The sequence below is a fragment of the Oncorhynchus masou genome, chromosome 17, assembly GCF_036934945.1.
Source record: "Oncorhynchus masou masou isolate Uvic2021 chromosome 17, UVic_Omas_1.1, whole genome shotgun sequence".
Lineage (NCBI taxonomy): Eukaryota > Metazoa > Chordata > Actinopteri > Salmoniformes > Salmonidae > Oncorhynchus > Oncorhynchus masou.
In genome coordinates, this window is record NC_088228.1 from 9,044,926 (window position 1) to 9,065,127 (window position 20,202).

Below are 20,202 nucleotides of genomic sequence, written 5' to 3' on the forward strand. Positions count from 1 at the left end.
GTTACAGGTAGGATATATCCACCACCTCATGGTTACAGGTAGGATATATCCACCACCTCATGGATACAGGTAGGATATATCCACCACCTCATGGATACAGGTAGGATATATCCACCACCTCATGGATACAGGTAGGTTATATCCACCACCTCATGGATACAGGTAGGTTATATCCACCACCTCATGGTTACAGGTAGGATATATCCACCACTTCATGCAGTGTTTCCCAAACTCGGTCCTGTGGCCCCCACTGGGTGCACGTTTTGTTTATTACCCCTAACACTACACAGCTGATTCAAATGATCAAAGCTTAATGATTACTTGTGTAGTGCTAGGGACAAAAAAAAGAAAAGAAAAAAAGTGCCCTCCTTGGGGTCACTGAGGACTGATTTTGGGAAACGCTGACCTAATGGTTAAGGTTAGAACTAAAGGAGAGTAAGCTGATCCTAGATCTGTGCCCGTGGACTACTTATAGTGAAGCAGCTACTGCAGAACTGTGCCAGCTCTCTCCAGACCCCAGTGGAACATTTGTGAATAATATTTTTTTTTACAGTTCTCCGACACAGAGCAATACCTTGTGCTGGTCTTCCTGCCATGACCTGCCACAGTTAGAAGTGGATGTGTCTGACATGACACCCTGACATCCCTTAACTCATGTCCTGGCCTGACCTTCCCCCCAGACCCCCCACTTTGCCACCAACACCCCCGACCCAACCGCCCCAAGACCACACCTTTGGCCAGGTTTTGTGCATTGGGCGCTTGGCAAGGGTGGCCCGCCTTGTTGTCGGACTCCGTTCATTGGACTGGAGTGGGACTTCCTGAGTTAGACGAACGATAGGATCAGTGGATTGCTCCTCCACGGGTGATTTGTCTATATTGGTGATGGGGGGGGGGGGTTCTTCCCTGCCTTAACAACTGGTTTGACCTTCATATATCTCCTTTGTATATACAGCCGTTCTCCTACATTTGATTTATGAAATGACAGGGTCTCGTTTCCACAATGCAGAAAATGGCTCATTTAATGGCTCACCAAACCTACTGCAATGGAAGCCATTGGGATGCCAACCCCTACTGCGATGGAAGCCATTGGGAAGCCAGCCCCTACTGCGATGGAAGCCATTAGGATGCCAGCCTGGAAGTACAAAACAGTGAAATATTTACAGACTCTCAGGGCAAACGCACCTTCGGGCGTCCAAATGTTTTGTTTTCCTGGGTTTTGGATGGCTGGGCTCCATCCCGTTGTGGTAGGCTGTTATTGAGTACAGTATCGTAGGTGAAATATTAACAATGAAAGCGGGTTTCCCAGGGGCTTTGTCCAAAATCCTCTTAAAAGACTTCCTTGATTTTTTTTCCTTTACCTTGTATATATAAAGATATAAAGAGACTACTTCTATGAAATGAATACGCCACAACCCATCAACAAGACACAAGGAGAGGAAGCTTCTTAAGAGTATTGGGACAAATACTTGTCTGATCTGCAAGACCTGCCAGCAATCCAACCTTCTCTGATGCATACAGTACTGTGTCTATGTCTTGCCCTTAAACAAGCCACAACGTGCCTTCCTAAGGACATGTCCATGATTTCTTTGTACCGACTAAAAGCATTCTCTAATCACTTTGAACAAAGTCTTTGTCAAAGCGCATGCTGAGGTGAAATACACCAGTTTCAAGTATTCATGAAAGAATCCTTGATTGGCGGATGCTAGCCAAGTTTCCCTGTTTTCTGGAGAGAATATTACATTTTCTCCCATAGGATTGGCCAAGCTAGTTCTTATTAGAGACAAATCCCGTTAGTAGTGCTGGTTCACCCAACAAAAACAAACCTGACGTTCTATCTACCTTTTTTCCTCCTGCCTCCAAACACGTTGCCAGAGTATTGATGCTATTTCAAGGCTTTTCCTTTCTTGCTTCTTTTCCCTCCTGACCATTGAGTTGACAGGACGGGATTGTTGAGAGTAATGGTGCGTTCGAGTGGTCCTCGGAATCTCGCTATTTCCCAATTGGTGAAGTTGTAAATTATGGCATGAGTGCGCTCGTGTGCTAATGAAGTTTGGAATAACTCTTCAACCAATGAGATTCTAGCTAGATGGCTAATCTAGCTAATGTTGCTTACGTTGACAATGTGTCTAACTATATACTGTACGGATCCACTAAGCTACGTTAATCACATGGTTAAGGTTGTAAATGGTTTTCTTCTACCGTCTAGTGGTTGAAAAGGTGAAGGGCCAGCGATGAAACGTCACAACTCTGGACCATGTTTCCCACTTGTGTTTCCGACTTTGAAAATTGTTCAAGTGGTTATTTCCGAGTCGGGAACTTGTATTTCCACATTTCCGACAGCACTCGAAAGCACCATAACATGGTAGATGCCTGCTGTGAGGCTTGGTGTAGTAGCCCCTCCGTATTGCTTTTAGTTGTCGAGTCCTGTAATACCGAAGAGTGTGAGGAACCTCCAAATTAGAGTATTGAGATCCACCCAACGTATTCCTCACTGAAAGGACAATCACCTGAGCAAAACCCTTCCCACCCCATACCTGTTCCTTCCGAGCCCAACAGCTCTCATATACATTACATGTTTACCCTCACACCAGTGAAAGAGGGGCATTCACTGTCACGCAATATAAAAACAAACTATTTTTCAAACTTCTACAGTCTCAAATGAAAAACAGAATAACAATGATACTAAAATTGGGATGATGAGTTAGTCAACACATACATAATATTAGTATTAATGGACAATAAACTTGTGAGCGTGTCATAGCATTCATAAAATCAACGCATGGGAAATCAAACGTGTTTAAAGCAAATTTTTCACAGCATAAATTGGAAACGATAGATATTTGTATTGTGAAGAGACCACCATTTCTTTGTCTTGTCACAGCTTTTTTTTCTTTTTTTGCATAAACCGTAGGTCAAGTCCTGATTGAAAATGTTTGTAGTCGTTTTTTTGTTTTCCTCTGGGTTTATCTTGATATTTGTCTAAAAGATTTTCACAGGCAAGAGTTTTTTTGTGGTCTTGGGTGTAGCTCCTTCCCCTCGTGGTGGTCCATCCCTTCAGAGGGCATGGTGGTGAGGGGAGTTTGTGGCCCCTCCCCCCTCTGTTTAAGAGAGGGGGGACCGGGCACCCTAGTGGCCCCCCACCCTTGGGGCCCCGCTGCTAGGAATTCTGGTTGACAGCTTTCCCTCCGTTCATGGTGGGAGTCCCTGAGTTCTTCCTGGAGCGCTGTTTCTCCTCGATCTCATGCAGCGACGGCTCCCTGTACATACACACTGCAGGACGTGTATGTAGTAGAGGAAGAAGCAGGAAGCAGGGGGGATAGAGGGGAACATGGAGGATGAATAACGAGGAGATGGATGGGCAGACAGAGAGACAAATTCAGATCGAGCTCAGGGACTCCCACAGAGTGGATGAAGTTTCTCATGGAACCTGTTCTGAAAAAGAATATTAAATATATTTCCTTAAAAATTAAACGCCCTGTGTTGGGTGTTTAGTTTTTCTCCATCAATATGTTGTAAGCAGGGGTTGGAACCGATATTATGTTTCAAACATATTTTTCTTTGTTCTGTTCCACTGTTCTGACCAGCAAAAGAATGTTCTGAACCGGTTCAAATCCTAAATAAATAACAATTTACATTGCTCCTTTCTGTTCCTGTTTTAAAACTCTTAAACCACAAATATTTTTACATTTACCTCAACATTTAATTACTTCATCAATGGATAGAGCAGCTTGCTACGGAGCGTGCAAGCTATTACAGTTGAAGCTGGAAGTTTACATACACTTAGGTTGGAGTCATTAAAACTTGTTTTTCAACCACTCCAAAAAGTTCTTGTTCACTTGTATAACACAAGTATTTTTTCTAACAATTGTTTGCAGACAGATTATTTCACTTATAATTCACTGTATCATAATTCCAGTGGCTCAGAAGTTTACATACACAAAGTTGACTGTGCCTTTAAACAGCTTGGAAAATTCCAGAAAATTATGTCATGGCTTTAGAAGCTTCTGATAGGCTAATTGATATAATTTGAGTCAATTGGAGGTGTACCTGTGGATGTATTTCCAGGCCTACCTTCAAACTCAGTGCCTCTTTGCTTGACATCATGGGAAAATCAAAAGAAATCAGCCAAGACCTCAGAAAAACAGTTGTAGACCTCCACAAGTCTGGTTCATCCTTGGGAGCAATTTCCAAATGCCTGAAGGTACCACGTTCATCTGTACAAACAATAGTATGCAAGTATAAACACCATGGGACCACGCAGCCGTCATGCCGCTCAGGAAGGAGACGCGTTTTGTCTACCAGAGATTAATATAATTTGGTGCGAAAAGTGCAAATCAATCCCAGAACAGTAAAGGACCTTGTGAAGATGCTGGAGAAAACGGGTACAAAAGTATCTATATCCACAGTAAAACGAGTCCTATATCAACATAACCTGAAAGGCCGCTCAGCAAGGAAGAAGCCACTGCTCCAAAACCGCCATAAAAAAAGCCACACTACGGTTTGCAACTGCACATGGGGACAAAGATCATACTTTTTAGAGAAATGTCCTCTGGTCTGATGAAACAAAAATAGAACTGTTTGGCCATAATTACCATCGTTATGTTTGGAGGAAAAAGGGGGGCGGCCTGCAAGCCGAAGAACATTATCCCAACCGTGAAGCACAGGAGTGTCAGAATCATGTTGTGGGGGTGCTTTGCTACAGGAGGGACTGGTGCACTTCACACAATAGATGGCATCACGAGTGAGGAAAATTATGTGGATATATTGAAGCAACATCTCAAGACATCTGTCAGGAAGTTAAAGCTTGGTCGCAAATGGGTCTTCCAAATGGACAAAGAACTCAAGCATACTTTTAACATTGTGACAAAATGGCTTAAGGACAACAAAGTCAAGGTATTGGAGTGGCCATCACAAAAGCCCTGACCTCAATCCTATAGACAATTTGTGGGCAGAACTGAAAAAGCGTGTGCGAGCAAGGAGGCCTACAAACCTGACTCAGTTACACCAACTCTGTCAGGAGGAATGGGCCAAAATTCACCCAACTTATTGTGGGAAATTTGTGGAAGGCTACCCGAAATGTTTGACCCAAGTTAAACAATTTAAAGGCAATGCTACCTAATACTAATTGAGTGTATGTAAAGTTCTGACCCACTGGGAATATGATGAAAGAAATAAAAGCTGAAATAAATCATTCTCTCTACTATTATTCTGACATTTCACATTCTTAAAATAAAGTGGTGATCCTAACTGACCTAAGACAGGGAATTTTTAGTAGGATTAAACGTCAGGAATTGTGAAAAACTGAGTTTAAATGTAGTTGGCTAAGGTGTATGTAAACTTCTGACTTCAACTGTATATGCATTAGACAGACAAGTGTAGTGTAAGGTGTGGAGTAGGACTGACATTTTGCGGGTAAGGAGATAGCTGGGCATGAAGCGCTAGGTATCTTGTTCTTATGATGTGCAATATCTGAATTAGGCCCACAGTATTATACCTACGGAGGAGTGGCTTCTATGGAGGAACTTTCAATGTCTTTGAACTTCAGAGAGTTGGTTTACCTATCGTTGGATCAGAGCTACCTATCGTTGGACCAGAGCTAGCCCCTGATCATGACTCTCAGTTCCATTACATTACATAGCCCATCTGTAAATAGCCCATCCAACTACCTCATCCCCATATTGTCGGAGAGTTGGTTTAACTATCGTTGGACGAGAACTAGCCATTGACCATGACTCAGTTCCATTACATTTCACATAATGCCGCCTAGTGTTTTCAAGAGCTCGACCAGATCTAGCTAACAAGCTTATGTGTGCAGAGAGGAACCATAATTAAAATAAAAACACGTCTTAGCTTTTTGTAGTTAATAATAAATCCAATGTGAAACGTGATTACTATAGTATCCTTAACTAGCATTGAAAAAGTGAATCCATTGTTCTCAAATAAACATCTCTCTCCCTAATTTCTGAATCACGTCTGTAATGTCAGCGCATATTGCGTCATGACTGCAAGGTGTCCCAATATCTTTTCCAACTGTCCTGTTATCTGGATTTAATGTCCATTCTAAAATGCCCTTCTAGACAATCAAAAACAACTATTCAACAATGCTTTGTGGTATAATTCGATATTAAACTGATTATGGCAGTAGGCAGATATGCAATAGTCATGCAAATACCTTACTCTGCTTATCTTAATCAGCGTGAGATCAAACTCAAAGTAAGCACCAGCTGAGCGACTCTCCCTCTTTAGCGCGAGTGAAGTGAGTTTGGAAACAACTGATGTTTGTTAATGTGTCTTAGAAGTATTTTTCACGGACAAACTTCATATGTCCGAATTCAGAATCAAATATGGTTCCCAAAAATAACATGGCCGCTGTGGTAGAACGTTTATTTTGGTTGGCGATTTTCTGCATTTATCAAAGTCCCATCACATAGCCTGATCTCAGATGTGTCCATGTAAATAGGATTGGGTAAATAGTTTTTCTTGCAAAGCATGTAAACGTTTTAAATCAAATTATTATATTAATCTTACTATTTAGAATAATTGCATTATTGTGTGCATGTAACCGTACTCCGTGAGGGCTTTGCATGGACGCTTTGTTGCGTTTTTTGTGGGACTGGAAGTAAACGCCAGGAACGTAAAATAACGTTATTAACCGGTTCCCATGCTTTTAAAATACGGTTCTGTTCTGGAACAGTAAAGATCACTTTCCTTCTCGGTTCTGGTTCTGTTCCTTGAATAATTATGTTATTTTCCGGTTCCAACCCCTGATTTCGGGTCATTTTGAGACCTTGGTGGAGTATAAGGTACTGCTGGAATGTCTACTAATGGCATATCCAGGGTTTTAAGAGTAATTACTCAGGTCCTTTATAAACAGTTTATAAAGTATTGTGCTTGCTTTAGACTAGGTAGATGATATGGTCTAATATAGATAAGTATCTATATTAAACACCTTGTACATTATCTTATAAACCAGCATTAAATCATTTAAAGGCCCAGTGCAGTCAAAAATGTGATTTCCTGTGCTTTGTATATATATTTCTACACTTTCAGTGTAACAGCTGTTTTGGCAAGAGTTTTGATGACATCCATGGTGTTAATGACATCACAGTAAATGAGTTAATAGACAAATAAGAGAGTTCCAAACCTCTCTGACAAAAACAGTTCATTTTCAGTTTTCCCCTCCCCACTCAAACCCCTCCCAGACAGTCATAGCTGAAATTCTTACTTGAGAAATAGCTATTTGCTATTTTTTCTCTCTATTTTTGACCAATCACAGTAAGGTAACAGACATTTTTAATTATACATTGGACCTTTAAAAGTTGTTAACAAATGTGTGAATAACTTGCTTATTGTCATTTAAAAATGTAGGTATAATGATTCATAAAATGGTGGGCAGACCATTTCTAAATGACATATAAATGATTTATTAACTTGACATAATTATAAAGCGTTAACCACTTTTGGGCGTAGTATTCCATTGGTTCCAATTGTACCAAGTGAAGTGAATCAAAAGCAGATAAATTATTTGAAAGTATTTGACAACATACGTCCAACATTATCTCTCAGGGGCCTTGTTCATAAAACTTTTTAATACTTTATTTTAGCATGAGGAATATTTTTTATTTTTTTTGCGCCAGAGTTGAAGAAATGCAATTTGGAAAATGTGTATAGACTGTTAATGTTGTGTATAACACATGGTCGCATGTTTCATTTATAAATCATGTCATGCAAAATCCCAAGTAAAATCATGACATGTCATGCAAAACCCCAAGTAAAATCATGACATTTTCCCAATGTGAAGTTCAAGATGTATAAATCCCAAACGTTACCATGAATTTCATCGTACGCACAAATGTACGATCAAATCTGTGCGTGAGCACCTTTTATAAATGAGGCCCCCCCTCCCCCTTGATTTCACCATTTTGGGCTTCAACCAACTTACTCCAGGCGGATCAAAACCTGCAAAAGACAATACACAGATGAGACGGCAGATACATTCAGATGCCTTACCTTCAATGGGCCTGGGGACAAAGTGTGATGAGGGCTTGGTCTTCTTGACCCTGTTCCCCTTCATGACCTGGCCTTCCTTGGTGAGGCCCAGGAACCAGGCCCGACCGGACTCCTGCTGCCGGTACACAGTGGACGAGTAGATCACGTAGTAATTCTCAAACACCGACTCCTTAAACTTGCACTCCGGCGTGAACATTTCCTGTTTTGGTGCCAAACAACAAAGGGAGTTTGTTGTTACAGTAATGTTCATGAAGTCCGGGTCAAAGTTCAGGAAGTCGGATCATGGTCAGTAGGGTACACCGACGCAAAACATTTTGTAACAGAAAATTGAAATCTGTGTGCTTATTGGACAAGGTCAGATTTCACTCTCACGTTTCAAACTATTTTCTCCCCACTGAACATGACGAGGCAAGTGAGGGTTGTTATTGCGGCAAAGAGATGGTTACGAGACGGTGGTGATGGTAAACCACAGGACATACTACAGACAAATAGACACAGGTCAACTGGTGAAGGAGATATGAGCCTACTGAATTGTTGTGGATTATATTGTTTTGAGGATGATTTTGTGTGTAATGTGTGTTGACTACATTTTGTTGTGTATCAGACTATGTGTGGTCCAGGTGAAGAAGTTTGTTTGGAATTGCTGGGCGACCTTAAGTGATTTGGCAGTGTGTGTGTGTGTGTGTGTGTGTGTGTGTGTGTGTGTGTGGTGATATTTCATTCATCACTGTCTCCTCCAGGGTTCTGTGCCCTTTTAAGGTTGTCCCTTTGACTGACAGCCTAATACTGCTCACTGCTGGAGTTGTTCCACAGGCAAACCTGTGTGTGTGTGTGTGTGTGTGTGTGTGTGTGTGTGTGTGTGTGTGTGTGTGTGTGTGTGTGTGTGTGTGTGTGTGTGTGTGTGTGTGTGTGTGTGTGTGTGTGTGTGTGTGTGTGCGTAAGTGTGTGTGAGAGTGTGTGTGATTGAGAGATATGCATGTTAGTGTATTCAAGCCTGAATATGAATCCTCAATATGTGAATTGGTATACAGTACAGGTATGTGAACATTCATGTGTGTGTGTGTGTGTGTGTGTGTGTGTGTGTGTGTGTGTGTGTGTGTGTGTGTGTGTGTGTGTGTGCGCGCGCGCGCGGGCGAGACTGTACGGGCCGCCTCTATCCCACACACTTGCTGTGAGTGCTCGTTTATAATGCCCAGCTGTGTTCGACACACAGTACCAGTGTGAAGGACTCTGGGTACGTGCAGGGCATGTAAGCCGGTCGGCGAGGATATGAATGTGGACGGGCCGCGGTGGGGAGTTGGAGAGGCCGGTTCGATCTCGACCTTATGACACGTTGTCAAAGGGCAGACAACTCTCTATGTGTGGAGGTCGTGGTGTCACATCCCTCCTGTCCCACAACGGGCGACTCAGCCAGCGTTCCTCCCCCATCTCTGCCAAGGCCCCCTCACACCTTGCTCCCACACCCCCTCACACCTTCTTCATTTGCCAACCACACTGACATGTTCCTGAATCCCCTCCAAACCAGGCCACACCAAGGACATCGCTCTGTTAATGTCTGTTACGCCTGTAGCTTCGAGGGGAAGGTATACGGTGCGTGGGTGGCTTTGCTGTTGGAATGACAGAGCTGTTACAGTGTTTGCTGTCTTGAGTGTGGTTGAATGGCTAGTGAACGGGAGGGTGATGTAGGTGTGAGACTGTTAGGATATGAGCATACATCACGCACAAGTTTGTGGGTAGAAACACTGGTATAAAAAATAGATAAGAACACACATTCGTATCAACACACACACACACACAGTTCTTCTGCTGTGCTAACTGTTGGCTCCTCTGCCAGGACTGAAGAGAAGCTGCTACTAAATCACTGAGAAGGTGGAGGTGGAGGAGGAGGTGGAAGAGGTGGAGGGGGAGGAGGAAGAGGTGGAAGAGGAGAAAGAGGAGGTGGAGAGGGAGAAAGAGGAGGTGGAGGAGGAGAAAGAGGAGGTGGAGGAGGAGGAAGAGGAGGAGAAAGAGGAGGTGGAGGAGGAGAAAGAGGAGGTGGAGGAGGAGAAAGAGGAGGTGGAGGGGGAGAAAGAGGAGGTGGAGGTGGAGGAGGAGAAAGAGGAGGTGGAGAGGGAGAAAGAGGAGGTGGAGAGGGAGAAAGAGGAGGTGGAGGAGGAGAAAGAGGAGGTGGAGGTGGAGGAAGAGATGGAAGAGGAGAAAGAGGAGGTGGAGAGGGAGAAAGAGGAGGTGGAGAGGGAGAAAGAGGAGGTGGAGGAGGAGAAAGAGGAGGAGAAAGAGGAGGTGGAGGAGGAGAAAGAGGAGGTGGAGAGGGAGAAAGAGGAGGTGGAGGAGGAGAAAGAGGAGGTGGAGGAGAAGGAAGAGGAGGAGAAAGAGGAGGTGGAGGAGGAGAAAGAGGAGGTGGAGGTGGAGGAGGAGGAAGAGAAAACTGATCAAAGGACACTCATTTATATTCCACCCCAATACTGAAGGAGAAGCAAAGAAGTCGTTAGTTAAACTGGACACACGGGAGGTCTCTCTCACACTCGCATTACGGGTCTCTAGGGCTGGATAAACAAGCTGGGGGGACGAGCACAGAGCCCAGTGGACAAACAGTAGAGAGCAAACACATGGTGCATGCAGGAGGAGCAGATTCAACAGATACAGACCACATTTCAAAATGTACTTTATATGCAAAAACGAGTCTGACTGATGCGTAGATATACACAGTGACATGGTAGACCAGGTACACAGTGACATGGTAGACCAAGCACACAGTGACATGGTAGACCAAGTACACAGTGACATGGTAGACCAAGTACACAGTGACATGGTAGACCAAGCACACAGTGACATGGTAGACCAAGCACACAGTGACATGGTAGACCAAGCACACAGTAACATGGTAGACCAAGCACACAGTGACATGGTAGACCAAGTACACAGTAACATGGTAGACCAAGCACACAGTGACATGGTAGACCAAGTACACAGTGACATGGTAGACCAAGTACACAGTAACATGGTAGACCAAGCACACAGTGACATGGTAGACCAAGCACACAGTGACATGGTAGACCAAGCACACAGTGACATGGTACACCAAGCACACTGTGACATGGTACACCAAGCACACTGTGACATGGTAGACCAAGCACACAGTGACATGGTAGACCAAGTACACAGTGACATGGTAGACCAAGTACACAGTAACATGGTAGACCAAGGACACAGTGACATGGTAGACCACGCACACAGTGACATGGTAGACCAAGCACACAGTGACATGGTAGACCAAGCACACAGTGACATGGTAGACCAAGTACACAGTGACATGGTAGACCAAGTACACAGTAACATGGTAGACCAAGCACACAGTGACATGGTAGACCAAGTACACAGTAACATGGTAGACCAAACACACAGTGACATGGTAGACCAGTACACAGTGACATGGTAGACCAAGTACACAGTGACATGGTAGACCAAGTACACAGTAACATGGTAGACCAAGCACACAGTGACATGGTAGACCAAGTACACAGTAACATGGTAGACCAAGCACACAGTGACATGGTAGACCAAGTACACAGTAACATGGTAGACCAAACACACAGTGACATGGTAGACCAGTACACAGTGACATGGTAGACCAAGTACACAGTGACATGGTAGACCAAGCACACAGTAACATGGTAGACCAAGCACACAGTGACATGGTAGACCAAGCACACAGTGACATGGTAGACCAAGTACACAGTGACATGGTAGACCAAGTACACAGTAACATGGTAGACCAGTACACAGTGACATGGTAGACCAAGCACACAGTGACATGGTAGACCAAGTACACAGTGACATGGTAGACCAAGCACACAGTGACATGGTAGACCAAGCACACAGTGACATGGTAGACCAAGCACACAGTGACATGGTAGACCAAGCACACTGTGACATGGTAGACCAAGCACACAGTGACATGGTAGAACAAGCACACAGTGACATGGTAGACCAAGCACACAGTGACATGGTAGAACAAGCACACAGTAGGGGAAGAGAATGTACAGTGGAGTTGTTTGTAGAGACTGAGAGTGAATACAGTTCAGTTTAAACAGACTAAAGCTGGGGTTCATTTCAATTGTGTGTTTTTGGCAATGTGCCTTTTAAATTCACAGTAAAATAGTGCATATGTTGGCTCAATCAGAAATTACCTTTAAATATCAAACGTGCTACAACGCACAAACACATTGAATCCCAGCCTAAGAGTGAATTCAGTTCAGTGTAAACAGATTGAGAGTGAATTCAGTTCAGTGTAAACAGACTGAGAGTGAATTCAGTTCAGTGTAAACAGACTGAGAGTGAATCCAGTTCACTCACCAATAGAAAATCATGTTTCCTTAGTTAGCCCATACCTTTCTTCCAACTTTGGAACCCCCCCTCCCCCCGTTGAAAACATACAGCAATTGAAACCACATCCGAGTCTGAATGTTAAAGGCCCTTCAATTGAATCTGGATCTGAAAGTAGATTTGTGATGGGGGTTGTTCTGAATCCCCTTTACTAAGGATCTGTCTGACAGGTTATTCCAGCTCGGCGTTGCACCACTCCAGTCTAGACAGCTCCCTCGGTACCAATGGGAGTGTGGAAAGGAAACAGAACCCACGCACAGAAAGGACATACATTACACAGTTATTGACCACACACACACACACACACACACACACACACACTCACACTCACACTCACACAAACACACACGCACACGCACACGCACACGCACACTCACACAAACGCACACTCACACAAACACACACACACACACACACTCACACTCACACTCACGCACACGCACACGCACACACACACACACACACACACTCACACTCACACACACACACACACACACACACACACATTCACACAAACACACGCACACACACACGCACACTCACACTCACACAAACACACACACGCACACGCACACTCACACAAACACACACACACTCACACTCACACACACACGCACACGCACACGCACACTCACACAAACACACACACGCACACGCACACACACACACTCACACTCACACTCACGCACACTCACGCACACGCACACGCACACACACACACACACACACACAATTTAGAGCAAGAACAATGTTTTTTTTATGGGGCTCCCTTTGAGAGAGAATGAAATGAATCATTCTGTCCCAGTGTTCTCTCTCTAACAGAAGACCACCAGGCTACATCTCATTAGTAGCCGCAACACAGTCTCAACACTTCATTAGACTGCAGTGCCCTTGACAGTGATCATCTCCATTCAACCAACACACATCAGTATTTGGTCGGTAAAAACAGAGACGCTGCACAGAACTCTCTTGGAAATAACACATTTCTGTTCTCATTTGCGGTATAGTGGCCCCGTCTCCCAAAAATTAAAACTGGAGTCACCCCTTCGCCTCTTCTCCTCTCCTCCCCTCATTCACTTCCTTCCCACAGCCTCCACTCTCTTTGTCCTCCTCACAGCCTCCACTCTCTTTGTCCTCCTCACAGCCTCCACTCTCTTTGTCCTCCTCACAGCCTCCACTCTCTTTGTCCTCCTCACAGCCTCCACTCTCTTTGTCCTCCTCACAGCCTCCACTCTCTTTGTCCTCCTCACAGCCTCCACTCTCTTTGTCCTCCTCACAGCCTCCACTCTCTTTGTCCTCCTCACAGCCTCCACTCTCTCTGTCCTCCTCACAGCCTCCATTCTGTTCCTCCCCACAGCCTCCACTATCTCTCTCCTCCTCTCTGTTCCTCCTCACAGCCTCCACTCTCTCTCTCCTCCTCTCTGTTCCTCCCCACAGCCTCCACTCTCTCTCTCCTCCTCTCTGTTCCTCCCCACAGCCTCCACTCTCTCTGTCCTCCTCACAGCCTCCATTCTGTTCCTCCCCGCAGCCTCCACTCTCTCTCTCCTCCTCTCTGTTCCTCCTCACAGCCTCCACTCTCTCTCTCCTCCTCTCTGTTCCTCCTAACAGCCTCCACTCTTTCTCTCCTCCTCTCTGTTCCTCCTCACAGCCTCCACTCTCTCTCTCCTCCTCTCTGTTCCTCCTCACAGCCTCCACTCTCTCTCCTCCTCTCTGTTCCTCCTCACAGCCTCCACTCTCTCTCTCTCCTCCTCACAGCCTTCACTCTCTCTCTCCTCCTCTCTGTTCCTCCTCACAGCCTCCACTCTCTCTCTCCTCCTCTCTGTTCCTCCTAACAGCCTCCACTCTCTCTCTCCTCCTCTCTGTTCCTCCTCACAGCCTCCACTCTCTCTCTCCTCCTCTTAGTTCTTCCGTTGATGGTTAAGAGGCAATAAGTCAGTGGGTTTGGGAGAGAAACAACGGGAACATTTTAGACACCATTTACAAGGCCAGGTACAACAGGACAGAGGACAGATGCAGGGCGGAATTATCAGGTGTGTGGGTGTGCATATGTGTATACACAATATGTGTGTGCGTGCGTGTGTGTGTGTGTGAGTGTTTATGCTGGTGTGTGCGTGACTGTGTTTGTAAACAAGTATGTATCAGTGCTCGAGTGATAAACTGTATGCTCTATGCGTGTACGACGCTTCACTTTCCTGTGTACATGTATGTTGCTCCAGAGTGTAAACGTGTGCCCGCTCTGTCCCTTAGTTAAAGATAGATGCGTTTAAAATACAGAGAGAAAGTGGTTACCGCTAGGCTGCGAAGTAGGTCACAGTGAGTGTTATAAATAATGGAGATATCCTCACTGGAGCTCAACCCCCACATACTCCAGCTCTCAACATTCAACCCCAGCTCTCAACATTCAACTCCAGCTCTCAACATTCAACTCCAGCTCTCAACATTCAACTCCACCTCTCAACATTCAACTCCAGCTCTCAACATTCAACCCCAGCTCTCAACATTCAACTCCAGCTCTCAACACTCAACACTCAACACCAGCTCTCAACACCAGCTCTCAACATTCAAGCACAGCTCTCAACACCAGCTCTCAACACTCAACACCAGCTCTCAACACTCAACACCAGCTCTCAATATTCAACACCAGCTCTCAACACTCAACACCAGCTCTCAACACTCAACACCAGCTCTCAACACTCAACACCAGCTCTCAACATTCAACACCAGCTCTCAACATTCAACACCAGCTCTCAACATTCAACACCAGCTCTCAACACCAGCTCTCAACATTCAACACCAGCTCTCAACACTCAACACCAGCTCTCAACACTCAACACCAGCTCTCAACACTCAACACCAGCTCTCACCACTCAACACTCAACACCAACATTACACCCATGGCAACAGTCTTATAATCCATATCAGCATCAACACGCCTCATGACCCTCCAAACATACATTAAACACCACCAGGCAAGTTAAGGCTAGAAACCAACCTTGGTTAGCGTGCACTGCGCCCGGCCCGCCAAAGGAGTCGCTGGTGCGCAATGAGACAAGGATATCCCTACCGGCCAAGCCCTCCCGAACCCGGACGACGCTGGGCCAATGGTGCGTCGCCCCACGGACCTCCCGGTCACGGCCGGTTACAACAGAGCTTTGGCACGAACCCAGAGTCTCAGGTGGCACAGCTGGCGCTGCAGTACACCCTTAACCACTGCGCCACCCGGGAGGACCAACATCAGCATTGTTGATCACCTTTCTTGTTTTCGAAGTCCACTGACTGTAGGATAACCAACACCAGCTCAACATTCTGAACAATGTCATTTGGCATCCACACCGCACTGACTGAGAGAGTCAATACTAAACACTTCTAACCTACGCAGTACTCAACACTACACACAACAAGTTAACATCCTTAAAAATTTAAATATGAGAAGTAGTGATATTACAAATATTTCCTTCAATGGGGTGTTCCCAATTACCAACTTAAAAGTGATGCTCCAGAGGTTTTGTATAATTTCAGCCAGTAGTGTTGAAAGTAGTGCTCAAGAGCCAAAGAAATGGTCCCCCTGAAAAGTGTGCACGACGTCATGCATTTCCTATAACATGTTACGTCCTGAAAATGTTATTTTCAGATTTTCTTCCAACTTTCATCCACAACAACTCTGACTTGCACACACACACACACACACACACACACACACACACACACACGCACGCGCACACACACAGCCCTCCTCCAAGTTCACAGAACAAAAGAACCAAAAGCAACAATGCAACTTCTTCCCACTAGTCCCTAGGGTTAGGAGCGAGTTAGCTACAGTTAACAGGTAAAAAGGCAGGCGGGGGGGGGGGGGAGAAGAAGGGAGGGAGTGTTAGAGAGGTAGGAGGATATCTCTCTGTAATTACTTCCCAAGGGGGCCACAACAATGCATATCTGCTCTGAGACATTGACAAGAAAAGCATTAGAAAAGCCACTCAGATGACAAGACTTGAAGAGACCCTCGAAGAAAAACAAGAGTGAAATAAGTTATAAATAGAAAGAGAGGGGGGAGGGGGAAGGCGGGAGGAGGAGAGTTTGCTTGCTGGTGCAATGATGGTGCTGTTTTATCTCCGCTTCAAAGAGAGAGGGGGGAGAGAGAGAGGAATATATATAGAGAGGAGAGAACGAGTGAGAGAGCGAGAGAGAGAGAAAGAGTGTGAGAGATAGAGAGAGAGAGAGAGGGAGAAAGAGAGAGGGAGAGCTAGAGAAAGAGCAAAAGAGAGAGGGAGATAGGGAGATGGAGAGAGAGTAAGAGAGAGAGAGGGAGAGAGAGAGAAAGAGAGAGGGAGAGAGAGAGAGAGAGAGAAAGAGAGAGGGAGAGAGAGAGAGAGAAAGAGCGAGAAAGAGAGAGAGGGAGAGGAAGAGAGACGAAGAGCGAGAAAGAGAGAGGGAGAGAGAGAGAGAAAGAGTGAGAGAGAGATAAGGAGAGGGAGAGATAGGGAAAGAGAGAGAGAGAGAGAGGGAGAGAGAGAGAGGGAGAGAGAGAGAGAAAGAGTGAGAGAGAGATAAGGAGAGGGAGAGATAGGGAGAGAGAGAGAGAGAGAGAGAGATAGAGAGAGAGAGAGAGAGAGAGAGAGAGAGGGAGATAGGGAGAAGTAGTGTTATTTGTAAAAAGCTGTTCGGAACCACATTATATCATTCTCTCTCCTTGTCCTCCTTCCATTACTGTGATAAACGTCTTTCCATCTGTTACATGTGAAGCGCCTCATTGCTGGCAGCATAAGCAGCATGCATAATGCCAATCAGAGGTCAAGTCGACTAGGGAGGTCTGAGCCAATCAGAGGTCAAGTTGACTAGGGAGGTACGAGCCAATCAGAGGTCAAGTTGACTAGGGAGGTACGAGCCAATCAGAGATCAAGTTGACTAGGGAGGTACGAGCCAATCAGAGGTCAAGTTGACTAGGGAGGTCCGAGCCAGTCAGAGGTCAAGTTGACTAGGGAGGTACGAGCCAATCAGAGGTTAAGTTGACTAGGGAGGTTCGAGCCAATCAGAGGTCAAGTTGACTAGGGAGGTCTGAGCCAATCAGAGGTCAAGTTGACTAGGGAGGTACGAGCCAATCAGAGGTCAAGTTGACTAGGGAGGTCCGAGCCAGTCGGAGGTCAAGTCGACTAGGGAGGTCTGAGCCAATCAGAGGTCAAGTTGACTAGGGAGGTACGAGCCAATCAGAGGTCAAGTTGACTAGGGAGGTCCGAGCCAGTCAGAGGTCAAATCGACTAGGGAGGTCGGAGCAAGAGTAGGGGTGGAAGTAATGTGGTATGGTCCAGTACGGCGTCCTGGCAAAATGAATAGTGGGGCTACGCTGTGCCAGTAAAACATGAGCCTATCACAATAATGAAAACAAAATGTCAAGAAAACGGCAGGCTATTACACTAATACTTATCATTACCTCATGTCAGAGGCATGCAACATTTGCGAATGGACTTGAAAATGGACTTGACATTTTAATTTCCCATGATGCACGACAGGAAAGATTGGCCGCTCCATATGCCCGGGGAGAGCTTTCTCCTCTGTTTAATTAAAATGGGTCTTTCTGCCACTACTGTTAAAGCTGTTCATGGCTAGTAAAATATTCCTCGTCCACTTTGAAGAGGAGGAAAGATGTGCACTCCGGCCCATGAAAGTGATGATGAAGCACTACGAAGCAGAGCCTTAAAACTGCTGTTTGACACTGGGGTTAAAGTCTGTCTGGCTCCCACGATGATGGTAAGTGGAATATTATAAGCTGACTGACTATAGGGGAGATGCAGAATAGATTTGGTTCCACTATCATGAACTCTGTAAATTAGCTGTGCGTTGAGCTAATGTCAATGTTAAATGACTGTTTAATTAATTAACAGTAATGTGATTAACTGTAATGTAATGAACGGTAAAGAACTGTAATGTAATGTAATGAACAGTAATGTAATGAACAGTAATGTAATGTAATGAACAGTAATGTAATGTAATGAACAGTAATGTAATGAACAGTAATGTAATGTAATGAACAGTAATGTAATGTAATGAACAGTAATGTAATGAACAGTAATGTAATGTAATGAACAGTAATGTAATGTAATGTAATGAACAGTAATGTAATGTAATGAACAGTAATGTAATGGACAGTAATGTAATGTAATGAACAGTAATGTAATGTAATGAACAGTAATGTAATGTAATGAACAGTAATGTAATGTAATGAACAGTAATGTAATGAACAGTAATGTAATGAACAGTAATGTAATGTAATGAACAGTAATGTAATGAACTATAATGTAATGTAATGAACAGTAATGTAATGTAATGAACAGTAATGTAATGTAATGAACAGTAATGTAATGAACAGTAATGTAATGTAATGAACAGTAATGTAATGTAATGAACAGTAATGTAATGTAATGAACAGTAATGTAATGAACAGTAATGTAATAGGATTAGAATGTTTACTGCTGTCAGTTAAATCACACACCCCAACCCCCCTCCCTCTCAACCACACACCCCAACCCCCCTCCCAAACACACATACACATACACATACCCCAACCCCCCTCCCTCTCAACCACACGCACACACACACACACCAACCCCCCTCCCAAACACACACACACACACACACACACACCCCAACCCCCCTCCCAAACACACATACACATACCCCAACCCCCCTCCCTCTCAACCACACACACCAACCCCCCTCCCAAACACACATACACATACACATACCCCAACCCCCCTCCCTCTCAACCACACGCACACACACACACACCAACCCCCCTCCCAAACACACACACACACACACCCCAACCCCCTCCCAAACACACATACACATACCCCAACCCCCTCCCTCTCAACCACACACACCAACCCCCTCCCAGACACACACACACAGCCCAGCCCCCTCCCAAATACACACACACACACACCACCCCCCCCCCTCCCAAACACACACACACACACACCAACCCCCCCTCCCAAACACACACACACCAATCCCATTCCCAACCCTGTGATTGAGCCCCACAGTAACATATTATCATCCTAAACTTAGTTCAAAATATAAACCCGTTTTACCATGAAGTACATTAACAAATCACAGTACTAGAAAGAAACCATGAACAAATGAACAATTAGTGCACAATAACAAAACAAGTGTTTTATACAGCTCCACACAAAAAATACCGAAATTGGAATATGTATCAATGCAGAATGAATGTAGTGATGTCACAATGAAGGGGAACACGTCTGTGAGAGGCGGTGGGTCTTACTGAGCTGTAGAGGAAACCCTCTCCGTTCATGCCGATGTAGAGGCCGGCCTTCACCCCTTGGATGGCCACCACCCTCAGACCCACAGGAATAAGATTAAACAGGGCTGAGAGAGAGAGGGGGGGAGAGAGAGAGACGGGGGGGAGAGAGAGAGAGAGAGGGAGGGGGAGAGAGAGCGGGGGGGAGGGAGAGAGAGGGGGGGAGAGAGACGGGGGAGAGAGAGAGAGGGAGGGGGAGAGAGAGCGGGGGAGAGGGAGAGAGAGAGGGGGGGAGAGACGGGGGGGAGAGAGAGAGAGAGGGAGGGGGAGAGAGAGCGGGGAGAGGGGAGAGAGAGAGGGGGAGAGAGACGGGGGGAGAGAGAGAGAGAGAGAGGGAGGGGGGAGAGAGAGCGGGGGAGAGGGAGAGAGAGAGAGGGAGGGGGAGAGAGAGCGGGGGAGAGGGAGAGAGAGAGGGGGGGGAGAGAGAGAGACGGGGGAGAGAGAGAGAGAGAGAGAGGGAGGGGGAGAGAGAGCGGGGGAGAGGGAGAGAGAGA

At 45.4% G+C, this 20,202-nt stretch overlaps 1 protein-coding gene across 2 annotated transcripts in view; it reads right to left on the minus strand.

The window, feature by feature from the left end:
• Window positions 1-698: 698 nt before the first annotated feature.
• LOC135558397 (fibroblast growth factor 12) overlaps window positions 699-20,202 on the minus strand; it is a 57,411-nt gene continuing 37,907 nt past the window's right edge. For both annotated transcript variants that reach the window (XM_064992174.1, XM_064992175.1), the window contains exons 3-5: window positions 19,673-19,776; window positions 8,011-8,209; window positions 699-3,270 (exon numbers count right to left, since the gene is read on the minus strand). In XM_064992174.1, the coding sequence (XP_064848246.1) occupies window positions 3,158-3,270; window positions 8,011-8,209; window positions 19,673-19,776 (416 nt within the window). In that variant the 3' untranslated portion in view covers window positions 699-3,157. The remainder of the gene's footprint in view (window positions 3,271-8,010; window positions 8,210-19,672; window positions 19,777-20,202) is intronic.